This window comes from Ovis canadensis, chromosome 20 (genome assembly GCF_042477335.2).
Source record: "Ovis canadensis isolate MfBH-ARS-UI-01 breed Bighorn chromosome 20, ARS-UI_OviCan_v2, whole genome shotgun sequence".
In the NCBI taxonomy this organism is placed as follows: Eukaryota; Metazoa; Chordata; class Mammalia; order Artiodactyla; family Bovidae; genus Ovis; species Ovis canadensis.
Window position 1 is genome coordinate 49031025 of NC_091264.1, and position 20265 is coordinate 49051289.

At 39.2% G+C, this 20265-nt stretch overlaps 1 protein-coding gene and 1 non-coding gene across 2 annotated transcripts; one reads left to right on the plus strand and one right to left on the minus strand.

Moving 5' to 3' along the window:
• Nucleotides 1-7749: 7749 nt before the first annotated feature.
• On the minus strand, nt 7750-19412 carry LOC138425121 (placental prolactin-related protein 3-like). Its single transcript, XM_069562745.2, has 5 exons — nt 19358-19412; nt 12796-12977; nt 10490-10597; nt 8570-8749; nt 7750-7938 (listed from the first exon to the last, which is right to left on the minus strand). Exons 1-5 carry the CDS (start codon nt 19410-19412, stop codon nt 7750-7752), a joined length of 714 nt encoding a protein of 237 aa, XP_069418846.2.
• Nucleotides 15238-15344, plus strand: LOC138426127 (U6 spliceosomal RNA). The gene has a single exon (XR_011251551.1). It is a non-coding gene; the product is annotated as a U6 spliceosomal RNA (small nuclear RNA).
• Nucleotides 19413-20265: the final 853 nt, after the last annotated feature.

Genomic DNA, 20265 nt, shown 5'->3' on the forward strand with positions numbered 1-20265 from the left:
GAACCACAGCACACCAGGCCGTCCTATCTATCACCAACTCTTGGATTTCACTCAAACCCATGTCCATTGAGCTGGTGATGCCATCCAACCATTGCATCCTTTGTCCTCCCCTTCTCCTCCTGCCCTCGATCTTTCCCAGCATCAGAGTCTTTTCAAATGAGTCAGCACTTCGCATCAGGTGGCCGAAGTATTGAAGTTTCAGCTTCAATATCAGTCCTTCCAATGAACACTCAGGACTGATCTACTTTAGGATGGACTGGTTGGATCTCCTTGCAGTCCAAGGGACTCAAGAGTCTTCTCCAAAACCACAGTTCAAGAGCATCAATTCTTCGGTGCTCAGCTTTCTTTATAGTCCAACTCTCACACCCATACATGACCATTGGAAAAAGCCTTGACTAGATGGATCTTTTCGACAAAGTAATGTCTCTGCTTTTTAATATGCTTTCTAGGTTGGTCATAACTTTCCTTCCAAGGAGTAAGCATCTTTTAATTTCATGGCTGCAATCACCATCTGCAGTGATTTTGGAGCCCCAGAAAATAAAGTCAGCCACTCTTTCCACTGTTTCCCATCTATTTGCCATGAAGTGATGGGACCAGATGCCATGATTTGTTTTCTGAATGTTGAGCTTAAGCCAACTTTTCCACTAGGCTTCATTTTTTTCAAGGCCATTGCTCCGCTTTTATTATGATTTGCAATTTAAACCTTGAAAAAAAGAAATCTATTGTAGAGTTTGGATTATTTCCCAGTAGATGAATTGATGGAATAACAAAACAATTAAAGATGATTCCTTAATTGAGCTCACAAAATTTTATGTATGCATATGAAGAGAGTTATTCACATATAATTTTATTCTTGTCCCCTTGTGGTATTCTGAGAAATTTGATTGTAGCTATATATAAAAGAAATTACTTTATTATGATAGTTAAACTACTGGTATGATTATGTGTGTACATTCAGAATCCATTAGTCCAGTGGCCATAAAGATGAGTGTCCTCATCCCCTGGGGAAGAAAATGTTAGCATTCTATTTCCATTTATTTTTATCTCACTGTCATTTAACTTATATTTGTGTATATTTTTAAAATGTGTCATAATATATTAGAATAGCAACACATATAAAATATTTTTACATAATATAATTAGGTCACTGACAGTGTGTTGTAAAATGGAAAATAGTTTGGAGATTAGTTCTTTAGGAAACAGAAAATTATCGAAATTTGCTGCATAAAATGTTACTTAATTTGGGGGTGTTTACCAACAAATTTTTATGAAACCAGCTCAACTAAAGAGAGGCAGAATATTCAGAACATCCATGTCTGCATGAGTTTGCATAGAGCCTCAGAGATGGAAACATTTTTTGAGTTGGGTAGAAGACTAAGAGACCTGTCTGGACAGGGGAAAACTTGAATGCAATAAGGCATGTTTGCTCCCCTCAACGTGGTCTAAGTTGTTTTTCTTTAAATCACCCCCCTTTCTTCACCTTTATTCCCTAAATCCATCCCCTAATTTACTATTTCTTTTCCCATAGTACAGATCACTGTTAACATACCATATAATGTACTTGAATTCATGTTTATTGCAGATTATCTGTTTTCCACTAGCTGCAATATCAGTTCCATGAGGACAAGTGTCTGCCTGCTTTTTTAAATAGATGTAAACTAAGCACCTATAAGAGTTTCTGAGTCAAGAAGAAATTAAGTCATTGATCAACTGGTTAAAAGACCAATAGCAGAGTACTGGGCAGGCCTACAAGTTTCAAAATTTTGTGGTTTTAATTAGCTATTGTAAATAAGCTATTCTGCAGTTAATATTACAGGTTAAGACACATTTCTGTTTCTTTTATCAGCAGAAACATAAACTACATTTGAAGATAAGCTTTTAGACTCAACATGATAACTAAAATGCACATTTGAAAAAAATATATATACTAGTTGATTTTGTTTACTTTATCCAAAACATAATTTTATTTCTTTTCAAAAATGTTTCCTTACCTAGGTGTGTCTACATATATGTTTATATATATAAATCAAATTCCACCTCTTCAAAGCTATGGTTTTTCCAGTAGTCAGTATGGATGTGAGAGCTAGACCATAAGGAAACGAAGCACTGAGGAATTGATGCTTTTGATCTGCGATGTTGGAGAAGACTCTTGAGAGTCCCTTGGACTGCAGGAGATCAAACTGGTCAATACTAAAGGAAATCAGCCCTGAGTATTCATTGAAAGGACTGATACTGAAGCTGAAGTTCCAATACTTTGGCCATCTGATACAAAGAACTGTTCATTGGAAAAGACCCTGATGGTAGGAAAGATTGATGGCGGGAGGAGAAGAAGATGGCAGAGGATGAGATGGTTGGATGGCATCATAAATCAATGGACATGAGTTTGAGCAAGCTCCAGAAGATGGTGGAAGACAGGAGAACTTGATGTACTGCAGTCCATGGGGTCTCAAAGACTTGGGTATGACTGAGTTACTGAACTTAACTGAAGGTATGCGTATGTGTTATGTATATAACATAATGATTATATGATCATTATACATAGGTCACATTGACAAATAATGTTATTTTAGTTTCAGGTATCATTATACATAGATAATATTGACATATAATGTTATTTTTGGTTTAAGTGTACAACATTATTGTTTGATATGTATTGTAAAAGGATCACCGCAGTAAGTCTGGTGAATATCCATCACTAGAAATAGTTACAATATTCTTCTTGCAATGAGAACTTTAAAATCTCTTAACAGTGTTCAAATAGCCAATAAGTATAGTCCCTTTTTGACTTGGTGCAGTTAAATGAGAAATTGGCTAGAGTCTTAGAATCAAAGAATCATGTTGAAACAATTGAGTTGAATCAAACTTCTCAGTGCCAGCTCATATAGAGCTTTCTTGAAAAATCCATCCCTGATTAGGCCTGCCAGGCTCCCATCACACATGGTATGGTGTACAGGCAGATATTGGTGTTTAAGGCTTATGGTATCTTTTCCACGTGTCCATGCATTTCTTTCTCGACATCATTCAGTGCTTCATCCGTCTCCTGTCTTCACTATTCAAACAGGTTATCATTATGGCAGAAGACATCTAAGTAGCTAGACTCGCAATTGCTGCCCACTGGGCATTTTGGAAAGAGGCTGTGAAGGAGTCCTTCCAGTTTTAGAGTTTTACTTTCAGGGGATTAGAAAGCTTTTCAGTTTGAAGAGTCCATCAATAGAAATATATCTCAGGAATGAACACTGTTTAATTATTTATGTGATTCAAGATTAGCTGACCATCTGCTGAGAGTAAGGTAATGAAGGGTTAGCAAACAAGGGAGGATTCAGGCAAAAGAATGAGAACCTCTTGGAGAAAGTGGACACATGATTAAGGAGACCATGACCTCTATTTGGTTTATGATTTAGGTTTTGTCTAGGCTGGCTCTGTAAAGGTATTGGTTGTTTCCATTTGATTTCCATTCATCCTCTATGCTTTACAATGTATGACTTACTTAAGTCTTGAAAGCGACTAGTGACTTACTGCTTGTTATTACTGGGTAGTTCTACTTTGGATCTGGTATTCCAGCATTCCAGGTATGCTAATTTCTATCATTTGCTGCAGAATCTTAACATTTTTTTGTGATTTCTGGTACTAAGATGATGAAATACAGGAAAAGAGAGCTCAGGTGCTTTTGGATAAAACCTTTTTTTTAAATTTTTTTTTTATTATGTGAATTTATTTATTTATTTATTTATTTTTAATTTTATTTTTTATTTATTTATTTTTTTAATTTTAAAATCTTTATCTCCTCTCTTCTCTCTGACTTTTCATTGACTCAACTAGTCACATATTGCTGGATGTCTTTTTTGACTCTTCTGTCTGCCTCATTCCTTGCATGTGGTCAAGGTCTATTTCATTTCCTGTATCTCTCACAACCTTTGCGTCTTTTTAATTGGCAGGGCCCTCTTTGATTTTTAGTGTCATAATGTTCCCAGCTCTTTCTGATCTCTTTCTTTTCCTCTACCAGCCCCAACAGCCACAACTCCACAATCCACATTAAAGTTTCTCTTTTCTAATTCTGGACATTGTGGTCTCTTGGATTAAATGTTCTTGGTTTCCTGTTGCTTTGTAGAATAAAGACAAACTGTCCAAACTGGCATATATGATTCTCCTTAATGCATAAAAATTCATACAAGTATTTCTCCATTCTAACCCTACAATAATATATACAGTATATCATGGGAGCATAATCATGAGAGATACAACATGTACAGTAAAAAATGAACATTTCTTGTGTTTTTGTCAGACTTGATTATTCACTGATACCTTATAAGTTTATGTATTAGTATATCAGGTGCCTTGATCTAGGATGTCAGAGTTCCTTAATTCATAAGATGATACTAAATGAATTGACAGATGTACTGTTTCCCTTTTTCCATATCAATATCCCATCAACCTTTCAAAACCCCATCATAAAGCCATCCCATTTGTGTCATTCCTATGACCCACTCAGGTGGCTCCTCGCTTTAGTTCAGTCTACTGTAGCACCGTGCTGGCATCACATCTCATTCTTCACTCTACCATGCAATACAGCAATTTGTGTGTTTGTATCACCCTCTCCATCTCCACAAGTTGCGGGCCTGCTTCTGGAAAATAGAGACTTTCTTAAACCTCAGTTTAAGTCTCACTGTATCCGTGACATGTGACTTACTAATCTATAAGGTCAGTGAACTTAAAAGGTTCTTTATTTATTTGTTTCCATTCGGTAACCACTGCTACTATTCTTGATATAGTAGGGCCATTTCTTCAAATGTAATGTTACATGGAAATCTGTAAAAGAGGGGGAAATCGATGCTTTCTGGATGGCAAGGGAGTGATTGTTAAATCCTGTCCAAATATCCCCTCTTTGGCTATTCCTGACTGACTCTATAATGTTTCTGTGGCTCTGTTCAATATTGTCTGAAATCTACAGTATTCACTTTATATGTCACAGTCAAGCAAGTAGAGGACTCTCAATGTCACCACCTCTGTGCTTGATGTAAAGTCCTAAATTTATGCTTGAAATAAATTTTATAAGAGACAAATACATGAAGATGTATGTGGTCTATTGGTGAGTGTATGTTTCCTCCAATTGCATTGTCCCCTTTATTGCAAAATTTTCCCTCTAATAAATACCATCCTCTCTACTGGAAATATTGAGACATTGAAGGAAAAAAAGTTAAGCAAGTAACAAAATAGAATTAGGTGTTTTAGGCAGTAAATGACAAAGAAAGTGCTTGCAGTGTTTTTTCATGGTCTTTTACCTTTGGAAGAAGAAAGTGAAAGTACAAGAAAGCTGACAGTTTACATGCATGGAGGAGCCAAAGGAGGGATTGATAGTTTGCTTTGGGAGAGAGTATTCCGTAATATTCTAAAGGTTTGGGTCATCCCAGGTAGAGGCAGGGGCAGGACTCAGGCAAAAATAACCCTGCCTATGAGGGAAGAGGTTTGTTTTGCGGACAGTGTTCCTGTATGTGGGTGAAACTTTTCTTTGTCTAAAGGAAGATAATTTGGCTGGATTCTGCCCTGAAGAGTTGTCAAGCTTTGTTCATCTCTAGAACTATGGCCTTTAGTAACAACAAAAGAATACTTCTAATATAAAGGACAATTTCAGAAAAAAAAAAGGGGAGAAGGGAAAATGGAAATAAAAGGGAATATGAGATATTTGCTCTTAGGATATTAAAAACGCATATATATTTGGGTTCTTAAAAATAAAGTGTTCTGACAGCATTTCATCCTTCACTACCCAAGTCCTTGACTCACTTTTCCTTTGCTGCCTTTCCTTCCTTTTGTCTTTCTCTTCCTTCTTCCTTTCTCTTCCTTTTCTCTTATTCATCCCCCTTTCCCTTCTACCTTTGATTTCTCATTTTCTGTTTAAGAGGAATTACTGCTAAAGCCCTAAAGATGCTACAACACCAGCCCAGTAACATCACTGACTTCTTAGGAGAGCCAGTCAAGAGATTGGCCCTCATCTCAGGTTGTTTGGAGGCTGTTGAACAAGCTGAGCATCCCTAATCCAGTCACATTGCTTCAGTCTCAGTAGAGACTCAGTCGATTTGTAGGATTTTATAATTCGGGAATGACTAGGGCATGTTTGTAAGGCAAAATAATTAATGACTAGGATAGCTACTCTAAAAGGAAGAGAGAATGACGTCTCACTTCTCAGATAAATGTGTTTTTAAATCCAGCTTTCTGATCTCCTCGGTGTCTATGTGACCAGTTTGTCAATTGTCCAGAATCCACAGTGGTGGACAGATGCACACCAGTATTCCTGCCAATCAGTTGTTCAGAGTGTTTATGATACATGGGTTTCCTGTGCATCAGCTAGTAGGCAGCTGACTATGGGCTGCTTAATTTTCTCCAGATGGTGCTTGCGGAGTGAGGGTAACAGAGAGGCTGTGGTGACTGCTGCAGGTGGGGAGCTGTAAAAAGGAAACTATGAATTTGGGGATCCCCAACTTGTGAATGTCCTGGAAAATCACCAGGATACCCCTCAAGGGAAACACTTGTCAGTCAGGGGGAATTTCAGATCAGTCCATCTGGACCAAGAGAAGGCTAAAACAGCACCATGTAAGTCAGTGTTGTCAGAACTTTCCCATCTCATTACCATCTACCCTGTTCCTACATGGCCCAAGGAATGAAGATCGAGGGAGGGAGACAGAAGGAAATTTGCAGAAATGGACACATCTGCATTTCCTGATAGGTCCCCTGGGCCTCAGCAGGGGAGAGGGAAACACTGAACAGGCTGAATATAAGGTGCAGCTGACACTGACCTGGAATTGTGAAACCCAGAGTGATAGAATGTGTGGAATGGCTGCAAGGTGATGCAGGAAATAAGGATGCAGTGGAGTGTGGGTGACGACAACCCCTGGAGGAGGATGAGCCACATCACGTTTCTTTCTGCTATGGTCTCAATCTTTGTGTCCCCCAGAAATTTCGCATGATGAAATCTGATTCCCATGCTTATGGTATCCATAGGTGGGGCCTTTGTGAGGTGATGGAGTTATGATGATAGAGACTCCTCAATGAGATGAGTGCTTTTATATATAAGACACGCACAGAGCTCCCGAGCCCTCTCCCGTGTGAGGATACAGTAAGCAGTGTGTGACCAGAGAGGACTCTGCATGACCACTCTGTAGAAATCCATTTCCGTTGTTTTTAAGCCTGTGGTATTTTGTTATAGCAACCCAGAAGGACTGAGACAGCATACTAACAATCTTTAGACAGTTCAGTAAACCTCACGCTTTATACAAAGGTGCAAAGCATTTGTATTGTATAGTGTAACACTGTGATAGTTGGCTGACTGGTCATGGCTGCGTTTCATAAAAAATTCTGAAAATTCAGTCTTCTTGGTAGCATGACCAGAACCATGAACAATTGTCTAATACTTTGATTCTAATAACTTGACCCAGAATAATTTGCTGTGATTCTTATGTAATATCTTGATGGTTTTCTTTGTAATGCCAGCTTCTGCTATTTGTGACTAATTTTAATAGGAGCTTCATTCTCTCAATGTAAGGGTGGATTTTCTTTTGATTTTCTATTAAATGAAGATTAAAAAAATCTTAAGAAATTGCCCTCTTAGATTTTGACGTCTCTACAGAGTCTGTGTTTATTTTTTTAAGAGGAGAACAATTTCACAGAGCATGCACTAAAAGGCTATAAATTTTAAAGAAGCTTGCCATGGGATAGATCATTATGATCACCTCAGAGATGGATGGGATGGATGTGGGTTTAGCACGAGTTGTTGGTTCGGCACAACAGGATCTTGGTATAAATGTCAACATTATGTGAATCCCTCTGCAGGCACTTGAACAGTTTATAAAATGCAGAATGACGAATCTCTTCATCTCTGGACACCAGGAATGGAAGTTCTGACCAGAATATGCGATCCCCAGTCAGCCGCCTTACTGGAAAAATAATCTGAATACCCAAAAGATAATGACTTCTTGTGTGTTTTATTATTATTTGCGTTTTTCTTTTTTTGCTTCTAATTATCAAAATAAGATTTGGAAAGACATACGAATATAAACTCTCTAGATATGGAATTTGGAAACAGCCCATGAGAAAACTAAGTGAAATCTAAAATTTAGAAACATAACTCAAGTTTAGTTTTAATTTTCTCTTTTCTTCCTTCCCACTCTCATCCTTTGATTTGAAGAGAACAGAGAAAGAAGACAAGTGGAATTTCAATAGCAGATGTCCTGGGTTACTTTGAAGAAAATGCTCATCTGGGAAATTCTGTTCTCTAGTTCTCTTACTCTTGAAAGTATTTCAACCACCTGTGCCCAGGAAGAGGCAAGCTTTTGGTGGAATTGTGTGCAATGCAGGGAAGCCTGCACATGTCAAAAATTGCAGTGAAATTCTGATTCCTGTACAGTAGAGTCTACCACTATGAATGACTAGGCTCCTGGTTTATATAGTAGCAGTCTGGAATATAGAAGTCATGAATCTTTTTCTTACAAAATGAGGTATTTCAAAACACCTTACGCATTACAAAGGTCACCTCTTTCATTCACGAACAAAGCAAGAAAGCCCTTTGCAGGACACTCACGTTGCTGAATTGCCTCTCTATGAATTCTTGAAGTTCTTGTACTTTTTTCACATTCTCTCTGGCATTTGATAGGATAGTATCAGAGACTTCTTCCATATTCCACAGCTCTGTGAGTAGATGATTCAGAGGTCTATTCCAGGAGTACAGTAATATGAGTATAAACTGACCAAGGTCTTCATTCTAAGCAACCAGAAGAAATAGTCTCATTAAAATAATCATAATTCAGTGGTTTTGGTAACATGTGATCTTTGCTCAGCGCAGCTGACCTAAAAAACTTTTGTTTTTTTCTATGTGTATGCAGAGATATTTGAAGGTAGTAAAAGTTGCAAAACTATAAAATGTAAGCTATTAGTTCACTTTGCTGAATTATTAAAACTCTAGGTTTTGTTATGAACTAATTCTTCTGATGCGTTCTAATTTATAACATGAAGAATTTTGTTTTTTCCTCTGAAATTCTATGACCACTCAGTGAGTTCTTTTGTGTTTGTATATTTGTATGAGAGAATCTAAGTATTTATAGCAAGTCAGTATGTGCCTGCAGAGCCTGACCCAGGAAAGAGGGATTCCACCTGTGCCCACGTCATTGTCACCCAGTGATTCATTCATATTAATGAATCAGATGAGTCATTCGTATTGATTTTTGATCAGTAATTGTTTTATGATATTACAACAAAGAGACAAGGAAGAAGACACGACATTCCTAAACAGGCTTCTCTCCTCAGCTGATCCCAAAACCAGCCCCCTGCTGATATGAGAAGTGTCTGTTTTGTTGACATGTTTCCGGGCAGAAAATGGCCCAGTGTTGTCCTTAGTGACAGCATCAGTGGGATTCACAATGGAGGGTTTCCCCCCTAGCTCACTACTATTACCAAAATTTAGCATGAAAATCCCAGGGGCTGAAGATCTCTAGTTAATATGCTTGATTTCTTTACAACCATGAACTGTTTTAGTGGTTAAGAACAAAGAACTGAGTAGGATTAAATATAGTAATGCACATAAAGTGCTTAGTAAAATGTATGGCCATGTAGTAACTCTCAATAAACTTTAAATTTAAGCTTATTGAACAATCCCTCCTCTTCTTCCTCTTTGACCTTTTCCTTTACTTGACTATCCTCATTATTAATGAGCTTAACAGTGGAAAATAATGCTGGTATCATTAAGAAAGTTATAGAGAGAGAAGACAGTATTTTAAGGGAGGATGCATGTGAAAATATTTTAAATAATGTTAGGATGAAGGATAATGCAGGAAATTAGAAAAAAAGAGATTATAACTGTGAAAGTTTGGAGCTTCCATAAATGACTGAGGCTTGATATGTAAACAGTGTTGTCCTCAGAAAAGAGGCAATTGTTGTGGCCACAAGAAGCAAACCAATGTTTATAGGCTGTTGTAGGAGAGACTTACAAATTAAGAATAAAAGGTGACAGAAGAGTCATTGAGAATGACAAATGAAGCAGGTGTCAGAGAAGTAGAAGCAGAATTGAGAGCCTTGAAAGGCAGATGCGGTGGCTCAGTTGGTGCGGTATAGGACTCCCACGTAGGAGTCACTAGTAACAGGGAGTACTCAAAACTGGAGTGTGTTTCTTACATATTCATGAATTTTTCAGTCTTATATTTTACACATGGAAGTTCCCATTCATTTCCTGTTTTTGTACAGAATAGTGTCTGATGCATTGGTTGAACTAAACTTGTCTGCATGGACATTTTATAGATCTGTTATTTATTTTGCTACCACAGATCTTTAGTCATCCCTTGATTTCGCTCATGCTTAATCAAATGCACAATATAATTTATTTTCAATTTCTTACCGTTCCTCCACCTTTTCCTGCATGTACATTTACCATTACCTCTACTAATCTGAAGCCTGGTAACCTACATACTGTTTCATTTGATCTGGTGAAAAACCCAGGTGAAAGACTCACGGTCATCATGAGGGCGATTTCTCTTTCTTTGGGAGTAGGGGTGACATCGGTATGGCAGCTGTAGAGCATATTTATATAGTACGGTTTGCCCTGGACATATTTTTCATGCTGAAAGTGATCAGGCAATTAGTTAGGGTTGTTGGGCATTCAGTAGATGAACCCATTACAGGAACATTAACATGTTTGACATTCGTGCAATTTTTTTAACGGTGAGCATCACAAAATTTGAAAGTCGTTCTTTTCCTATTTTTCTATACATTGTCTCTATAAAAATGATTTTACATCTAACTTTTCTAACTTTTCCCTTCACTATTTTATTATTCTCTTTTCTTTTTATTTTTTAGTATTTGACCCAAATATAGTATTTTTGTACCAATACTTGATGCTTCCCAGGTGACGTAGTGGTAAAGAACATTCCTGCCAATGAAGGATATATAAGAAGACTCAGGTTGATCCCTAGGTGAGGAGCATCACTGGCAAGAGAGTACAGCAGCATACTCCAGTATTCTTGCCTGGCCAATCCTATGGACAGAGGAGCCTCTTGGGCTACAGTCAGTAGGGTTGCAAAGAGTTGGACACAACTGAAGTGAATTAGAATGCATGCTGGACCTATATTTTAACCATTTAATCTCTTGTTTTCTTTGGGTTTGAGCCAATATATTCCCTTACAAAGAGTTATACAGTTATGACTTTGACTTATCTCTGAATCCACACACCAGAAACCTTAGTGTTCTTCCCAGGTGCAGAGTACAATGTTGTTTATGGTGGCAAAATGGTACGTCATAAATACATGGCAAAAAGTTATAGGAAATACTAAGCAATGGACTGAGAATAATAAAAGTAGAAGAATCTAGCTAACACATTGATAGAGAAAAACTAATCTGTAGTGAAATCTATGAACATTTAAAGAGATTATTTGGAAGAGTTGCAAAAAAACTGGACAGTCAAAAATGGAGGATGAAGCAAAAATAGTGAATAAAAGAACTACGTGAAGTTAATAGAACCCTTTAGCACCGCTTTTTATTAGCTGTCTTCTCTACTGTGTGCTCTTTGATTGACCTAAAAGAATTAACATACAGCTTTCAAATACCTTCATCAGAATGAGAATAATTGTTTTCAATTAAACACTCCTTCTATCGTAGCTCAAAAACTATTCACTGCAAATCTTAAAACAATAATTTGTAGCATTAAAAAAACTACCAACATTTGTTTTTGTGAAAGGATTTCAGCTTTGTTTAACGTGTTCCATCCACTCAGTTCACTGCAGAGTAGTTCTCATTTATTGGCTATTTACTCTGAGCCTGGAGAAGAAAGCCCAGTGAGACACTGAAGCACCAGAAAATCAACATGCTTCCCTTTCCCCAGTCCCACCTTAAAGTGCTTTATGTCAGGTAGTATTATGGACTGAATACATGTTCTTCAAATTCATGTGTTTGAGCCCTAACTGCCAAAGTACTGTGTTTTGAAATGGGTTCCAACATTTTGAGATCCCATAGACTGTAGCCCACCAGACTCCTCTGTCCATGGGATTGCTCAGGCAAGAATTCTGGAGTGGCTTGCCATTCCCTTCTCCAGGGAATCTTCCAGACCCAGGGAGAGAACCCAAGTCTCTCACATTGCAGGCAGATTCTTTACCATCTGAGCCACCAGCAAAGCCCATTAAGGTTAAATGAGCTCTTAGGGTGGAACACTGACTCAGTAGGTTTAGTGTCTTAATGAAGCAAAACACCAGAGAAATCTCCCTGTGTCTCTGTGTTTTTTATTCTCTCTCTCTTCCCCACCCACCACCCTGTGTGAGGATGCATGGAGAATCCAGCCTGGGAAGAAATAATTCTCACCAGAACTTCACCTTGCTGGCACCTTTATCTGGGACTTCTAGCCCCCAGAACTGTGAGAATTATTTCTGTTATTTATTCCACTGTTAAAATAAATTTCTGTTATTTCCACTGAGTCTATTGTATTCTTTTATAGCATTCTTGGCTGACAAATACAAAATCATTTACTTTGGAAATTTACAAAGAAAATGAATGGAAGGAAATTGAACAAGTTATTGCACTTCTTAGGAATCTTTGAGATTTCACAAAACTGATCCTTTCTTCGATTTCCACATCTTAGGAGCTGGTGGTCTCTTTGACATAGAGTCTGTGTTATATGAAGTTTGGCATATGGCAGCCTTCTTGTTGAAAGGACAGTATACCTGTCTCTTACATGAAGGTTCCATTTGGGAGCCTGGCCAGCTACAGTCCATGGGGTTGCAAGAATCAGACACAATTTAACAATGAAACCACCATCACCAAAGTACTTACAAACTCATTAAACATTATATTGGAATGGTTAGCGATATCACGGGACAGCATGGTGGCGTTGAGAAACAGGTTTCTAAGTGATTCCAGGGGGATGTCAAACATGTCAGGACAGCAGATCGGGCATGTTTTGCCTTGGCACAGGAGCAGATTAGACATGACCAGCAGCAGCAGCAGGCAGGACCCTGTTTAAATAAAAACATGAGCCATTCTGAGATGATCTAGTCACCTGAGTTTGTCAAATCCATCCTGAGGTGGGAAGCCTTCTCTTTCCCTGTTCCTCTGAGCAGGAGTGGTGCTGTAGTAGCCGGGATGGGGAAGAAGGAGGGCCTTCTGTGTAAATTTACATGGATGATGATATTTGCACAAATAGATAGTTGGAGATGTAGGATACTCCCTGTAATTTTGTATTGCTCCCAGAAGTACTTCTGTGCTCTGCAAACATTTGGAACTTAATTCTGAGCCAGAGTGTTTAGGCCATTCCTTTAAGACAGTTTAATGTTGGGACTCTGCAGACTCTGGCAGCGAGGCCCTCTAGGAGTTTGCAATTTTTTTCACTCTAGATTGACAAATGCTTGCATTTTAGACACTGAAATGACAAGAAAAGTCCAGTTGATCTTTGTGGTTTACCATCACCCTAGGGTAAGAGTAAACACATGACTGACTGATCGCTACTATTGACTAAAAAGAGAATACTAAGAGAAAAAAGATAATGTACTTTGGATCTGCTCATTCACCTTAGTAACCCCATGCATGTCTTTGATACTTTCCTAAAAGCTTGAGAACATCTTAAAATTTGTGTTTCACTGTAACCCGTGAGATAACCTTAATCTTCACTATGATCATCAAGTTATGTTAATGAAGATGCAATGACTTGGAGAGGGCAAGTAATTTCCCCCAGGTCACATTATTAGCAGATGCAGGTGACTGGGCACCAATACACTCATCTGTTCACTTCCTGATGTCACATCACACATGCCTGTGGGCCCTCGGTCTGTATGTGTGTAACCAGGACCACATCAGGGGCTTGGTGACTGTGCTGAAAGAGAAAAGTATTTTGTCTTTGACTGCAAAACAGCAGTGACCCTAGAGCATTTGTTTTACCCGCTTGTTCTGCTCTGTCTATAAAACACTCACTGTAACAGTCTGACAATTATCAGTGTGGGGGCCTGGTTCTGCTCGCTAGCCTTTCTTCTAGGCACCTTGACAGCTCTTCTACTTTTATGCATCTTTAATCTTCTCATTACATTTGTTTCTTCAAGAAAACAGCAAATAAATCTCCAAATTTAATAGAATATTACCTGGTCAGCATCCAAGATAACGTCATTGGCTTTGTGAACAAGGCCTGCCCTTTCCTGACTTTGACTTTTTAAAAATTTATCTGTCTGGTCAGGAGTACATCCTGACAAACCATGGGGCTTAGTTTTTGAACCATTTCCCAACATTTCCTCTTTGATAGGAGAACTAGACCTTCATACTTCCATGATGTATTGCAATATTTCATAAATTATTCCTGGCCCTACCTTTGGCCAACAGAAGCATAAAATCATAGATTCTTCCATGCTTGATTTTAATATTACTCTTCCTGTCCATCCTTTGTAAGTAAGCAAAATTTAAGACTGAAGTGAGCAAGAACTGAGTTTGGACAAGAGAAGTGATAAAATAGAGATTTTACCCTCTTGAATGAGACCTGAACATGATTCTTTTTCCAATTTACCAGAAGAGTGGTAATTTAATTAAGGATAAGATATCAGCATTTACAAGGTTTTCTCTGCTCTTAGTTAGTGTAAAGGGGGAAGGAATATAAGAATAAAATAGTCATTTAAAATTAGGTGATGGAAATAAAAGAAGTGGTTCTCAAAAGGAAGAAATATAAGCTGGAGAAATTTGGGACTGTATCTCTCATCAACTAAGGAGTTTATTGTGACAGGCAAGGAGAATAATAGCTTGTATACATAGACATAATTGTGTGCATATATTTCTGTGTAAGTATACAAATGTTATGCCTAAATATACGCTTAATTCCTTCATGGAACTTTGGACCTTATAAAATAGATTTTATAAGAGGCAGTAAATATAGCTGCTGCTGCTGTTGCTAAGTTGCTTCTGTCGTGACCGACTCTGTGCGACCCCATAGACAGCAGCCCACCGGGCTCCATTGCCCCTGGGATTCTCCAGGCAAGAACACTGGAGTGGGTTGCCATTTCCTTCTCCAACGCATGAAAGTGAGAGTAAAGTTGTGCAGTCGTGTCCGACTCTTAGCGACCCCATGGATTGCAGCCTACCAGGCTCGGCTGACCATGGGATTTTCCAGCCAAGAGTACTGGAATGGGGTACCATTGCCTTCCCCGAGTAAATATAGAAGAATACCCTAATTCCTAATGCAATTGATCATTTATTGGTAGGTAACTAACTATATGATTTTTTTGTGTTAAAATGTTATTTGTGTTTGCTTTGGTATCACATATATTAAATAATTGGAATAATACTGAGAAGATCAGCATGGCCCCTGCCCAAGGATGACACACATTTGTAAAGTCTTCCATATTTTTCTGTAACAACTTCAAGGGTTGAGATTGAAAGGAAGGTGGCAAGGAGGTTAAAGAAAGAGGGAACATAGGTATACCTATGGATGATTCAAGTTGATGTTTGGCCGAAAGCAGTACAGTATTGTAAAGCAATAAAACTGTTATTGGGGATCATATAACAGGTTCACATATCCATTGTATGACTAAAGAGGGTCTGACTGGAAACTGATGGCATCAATTATCATTGGTTAGTGATTCATTTGAACTCTGGGAGTTGGTGATGGACAGGGAGGCCTGGCGTGCTGTGATTCATGTGGTCACAAAGATTCGGACATGACTGAGCAACTGAACTGAACTGAACTGAGTGACTCATTAACTTTATAGTTGAATGAGCAAAGTAAATGGAGAAACACTACTGTCTGTGATTCAGTGTCATAGCAAGCTATAATCATTGTCTGTGTTCGCTTTTAGGTGGTATAGTACCCAGACTTTGAAATTGAACCTGTTCCCAGAAGCGCAGTCCTGAGTCCTGCCCAGGGTTTTTGTTCCTGATGCTGGAGGTTTCTGTTCACTGGTCACTAAGGCAGAAATATTCTCTCCTGAGCATTTTCTGGTTCTATCATGTGCATAAATTTTTATATTTTGGTTTTCTAATTTGATTCTCTTATTCTTTTGACCCAGACTACCAAATCCCTTTACAATTTATTTTTCAGACCCTTTTGTGCTTTGATTTTTCTGATGCTCATTAGTATATTTGCTTCCATGTCTACCTCTCTGAGTAGTTTTCAGCATCTACATAGTTTAGTTCAGTTCAGTCGCTCAGTTGTCCGACTCTTTGCGACCCCATGAATTGCAGCACGCAAGGCCTCCCTGTCCATCACCAACTCCTGGAGTTCACTCAGACTCACGTCCATCGAGTCAGGGATGCCATTCAGCCATCTCATCCTTGTCATCCCCTTCTCCTCGTGCCCCCAATCCCTCCCAGCATCAGAGTCTTTTCCAATGAGTCAACTCTTCACGTGAGGTGGCCAAAGTACTGGAGTTTCAGCTTTAGCATCATTCCTTCCAAAGAAATCCCAGGGTTGATCTCCTTCAGAATGGACTGGTTGGATCTCCTTGCAGTCCAAGGCACTCTCAAGAGTCTTCTCCAACACCACAGTTCAAAAGCATCAATTCTTCGGTGCTCAGCCTTCTTCACAGTCCAAATCTCACATCCATACATGACTACAGGAAAAACCATAGCCTTGACTAGACAGACCTTAGTCGGCAAAGTAATGTCTCTGCTTTTGAATACACTATCCAGGTTGGTCATAACTTTTCTTCCAAGGAGTAAGTGTCTTTTAATTTCATGGCTGCAATCACCATCTGCAGTCATTTTGGAGCCCAAAAAATGAACTCTGACACTGTTTCCCTATGTATTTGCCATGAAGTGATGGGACCGGATGCCATGGTCTTCGTTTTCTGAATGCTGAGCTTTAAGCCAACTTTTTCACTCTCCTCTTTCACTTTCATCAAGAGGCTTTTTAGCTCCTTTTCACTTTCTGCCATAAGGGTGGTGTCATCTGCATATCTGAGGTTATTGAGATTTCTCCCAGCTATCTTGATTCCAGCTTGTGTTTCTTCCAGTCCAGCATTTTTCATGATGTACTCTGCATATAAGTTAAATAAGCAGAGTGACAATATACAGCCTTGACATACTCCTTTTCCTATTTGGAACCAGTCTGTTGTTGCATGTCCAGTTATAACTGCTGCTTCCTGGCCTGCATATAGATTTCTCAAGAGGCAGGTTAGGTGGTCTGGTATTCCCATCTCTTTCAGAATTTTCCACAGTTTATTGTGATCCACACAGTCAAAGGCTTTGGCATAGTCAATAAAGCAGAAATAGATGTTTTTCTGTAACTCTCTTGCTTTTTCCATGATCCAGTGAATGTTGGCAATTTGATCTCTGGTTCCTCTGCCTTTTCTAAAACCAGCTTGAACATCAGGGAGTTCACGGTTCACGTATTGCTGAAGCCTGGCTTGGAGAATTTTGAGCATTACTTTACTAGCATGTGAGATGAGTGCAATTGTGCGGTAGTTTGAGCATTCTTTGGTATTGCCTTTCTTTGAAATTGGAATGAAAACTGACCTTTTCCAGTCCTGTGGCCACTGCTGAGTTTTCCAAATTTGCTGGCATATTGAGTGCAGCACTTTCACATAAACATAAGTGCAGCATCTACATAAACCCTACCCTATTCTTTTATGTCTGGATGTTGGGGTTTAGCATCAGCATAATTTTATGAACTTCATTTTCCTTCTGGTGCAGTTTCTGGTATACAGTTTAAGCTGGTTGGCTCCTATCTGGCTTGTTTGTGTTGTCTCCAAAAATAAGAGAACTCTGCTTTCTTTCTAGGAAATACTGCCCCTTGTTTTGATACCATTACTAATATTCTGTGATTTCACTTCATGCCTCATAAGCTTTGTCTTTCTCAAACAACTGTAACTTGAGTACTATGTGCCTCTATGTTGGATTTTTAAAAGTTACATATTTTCATATATAAAAAATTAATAAGGTCTGAAGCTAGAATCAAGTTTGCTGGGAGAAATATCAATAACCTCAGATATGCAGATGACACCACCCTTATGGCAGAAAGTGAAGAGGAACTAAAAAGCCTCTTGATCAAAGTGAAAGAGGAGAGTGAAAAAGTTGGCTTAAAGCTCAACATTCAGAAAACGAAGATCATGGCATCCGGTCCCATCACTCCATGGGAAATAGATGGAGAAACAGTGTAAACAGTGTCAGAGTTTATTTTTTTGGGCTCCAAAATGACTGCAGATGGTGACTGCAGCCATGAAATTAAAAGACGCTTACTCCTTGGAAGAAAAGTTATGACCAACCTGGATAGTGTATTCAAAAGCAGAGACATTACTTTGCCGACTAAGGTCCGTCTAGTCAAGGCTATGGTTTTTCCAGTAGTCATGTATGGATATGAGAGTTGGACTGTGAAGAAGGCTGAGCACCGAAGAATTGATGCTTTTGAACTGTGGTGTTGGAGAAGACTCTTGAGAGTGCCTTGGACTGCAAGGAGATCCAACCAGTCCATTCTGAAGGAGATCAACCCTGGGATTTCTTTGGAAAGAATGATGCTTAAGCTGAAACTCCAGTACTTTGGCCACCTCATGCGAAGAGTTGACTCATTGGAAAAGGCTTTGATGTTGGGAGGGATTGGGGGTGGGAGGAGACGGAGACGAGTGAGGATGAGATGGCTGGATGGCATCACTGACTCGATGGACGTGAGTCTGAGTGAACTCTGGGAGTTGGTGATGGACAGGGAGGCCTGGCGTTCCGCAATTCATGGGGTCGCAAAGAGTTGGACACGACTGAGCGACTGAACTGAACTGAACTGAACTGAGGATCTAAGTTTGAGCTTCATGATCTAATCATGAGATTGAAAAAGCTCTGGGTATTGTTTATGGACAGGGAAGCCTGTGTTGCCGCAGTCCATGGGTCACAAAGAGTTACACACAGCTGAATGACTGACTGAACTGAAGAGAGTGGAACTTACTTGTGTTCTTCTCAAAAAGCAAAGGTAAACATGTGTGGTGATGGCAATGTTACCTAATAGAAAGGGAAATTCGTTGCTAATACATGCACAAATGGGGGTGGACAAGATGACGGAGGGGTAGTTGGAAGTGGGGTTCACCTCTCTCACTGATGCATCAAGAACATCCAAAGATGCAGCAGTTCTCACAGAAGACCAGGTGAGCACTGGCAGGACTCCCTGACTACTGAGAAGAAATATCTGGATCCATACAGAACTCAGTAGGAGAAAGGGAAGAAGGGACAAGGAGGAAGGGGAGAGGAGGAGGAGAGCAAGTGGGACCAGCCTGCACCCGGGGGAGAAGGAGCTGAAGCTCAGGGGAGAGATCCCCCCATCCACGGCTGTCCACTGGGATGGGGGAGGCATTTGAAGCAGCTGGGGAGTAAACTAACTAATCTGTGACAGTCTGAACGGAGTGAGAACCACATAGACAAGCCATGCTGCAGCCTTTCATACCTTGGACAGGGTTGTAAGTCCACTGGTATCCACGGAAGCTGGGAGCTGGAGCCATGGGGATTGTGGAATGATCCCAGGGTGAGGACTCCTGTTGATCGTGGGGAGTCAGCCCGATGGGATGGGATGGAGGAAATCTGTTGCATGGAATGTTTCTTAAGGAAAGGCATGAGGCCATAAAAGTAAGGTTCAACTCCCTGTGGAGTAGCTGTCTCTTTCTCCATGCTGGTACCTGTAGGGTGAGCAATAGAGAAAGACTTCAGTGAGGGTGGTCCTTGAGAGCCTGATGCACTAAGCAATGGAGAATTTTGAATGTTTATATACCTGACCCTACATATTCTCTTGCTAAATTTTGGGTTTTAGCATTGTAATTTTTTATGAACTTAACTTTCTTCTGGTAGAGTTTCTGGTTTACAGTTAAAGCTAATTCCTCACATCTGGCTTGATCTTGGTGTTTCAAAAAAACTTTGAGAACCTTCCTTCCTCTCAAGGCAATATTGCCCTTTACTACCATTGCTGACTTACCGTACTTTCACCTCTTGCCTAATATATTCTATGTCTTTCTCTATTCACTATAAGTTTAGTAGTATGGGTCCCTGTGTTGGTATTAATACTTATAGTAAATTATTAACTGATGCAGTTGAGAATCAAAAGGCTACAGTAACTACAGTAGTAATAAATTACACCCAAATTATAATCAATTAATACTCCCATTTAAAACTGATTTTCTATCTATATATTATTCAGGTCTCTTAACTCATTTTCCTTACTAGGTAGCTCAATTTTGAAATGAAATATAGAAAACAATGGAGTGGTAAACTCTGGAAATTACCTTCCTTCGGATATACCTCATAATAAGTATGCAAATATTAGGTTCTTTTTCCCCAATGGGCCTGTTCTTAGTACATATT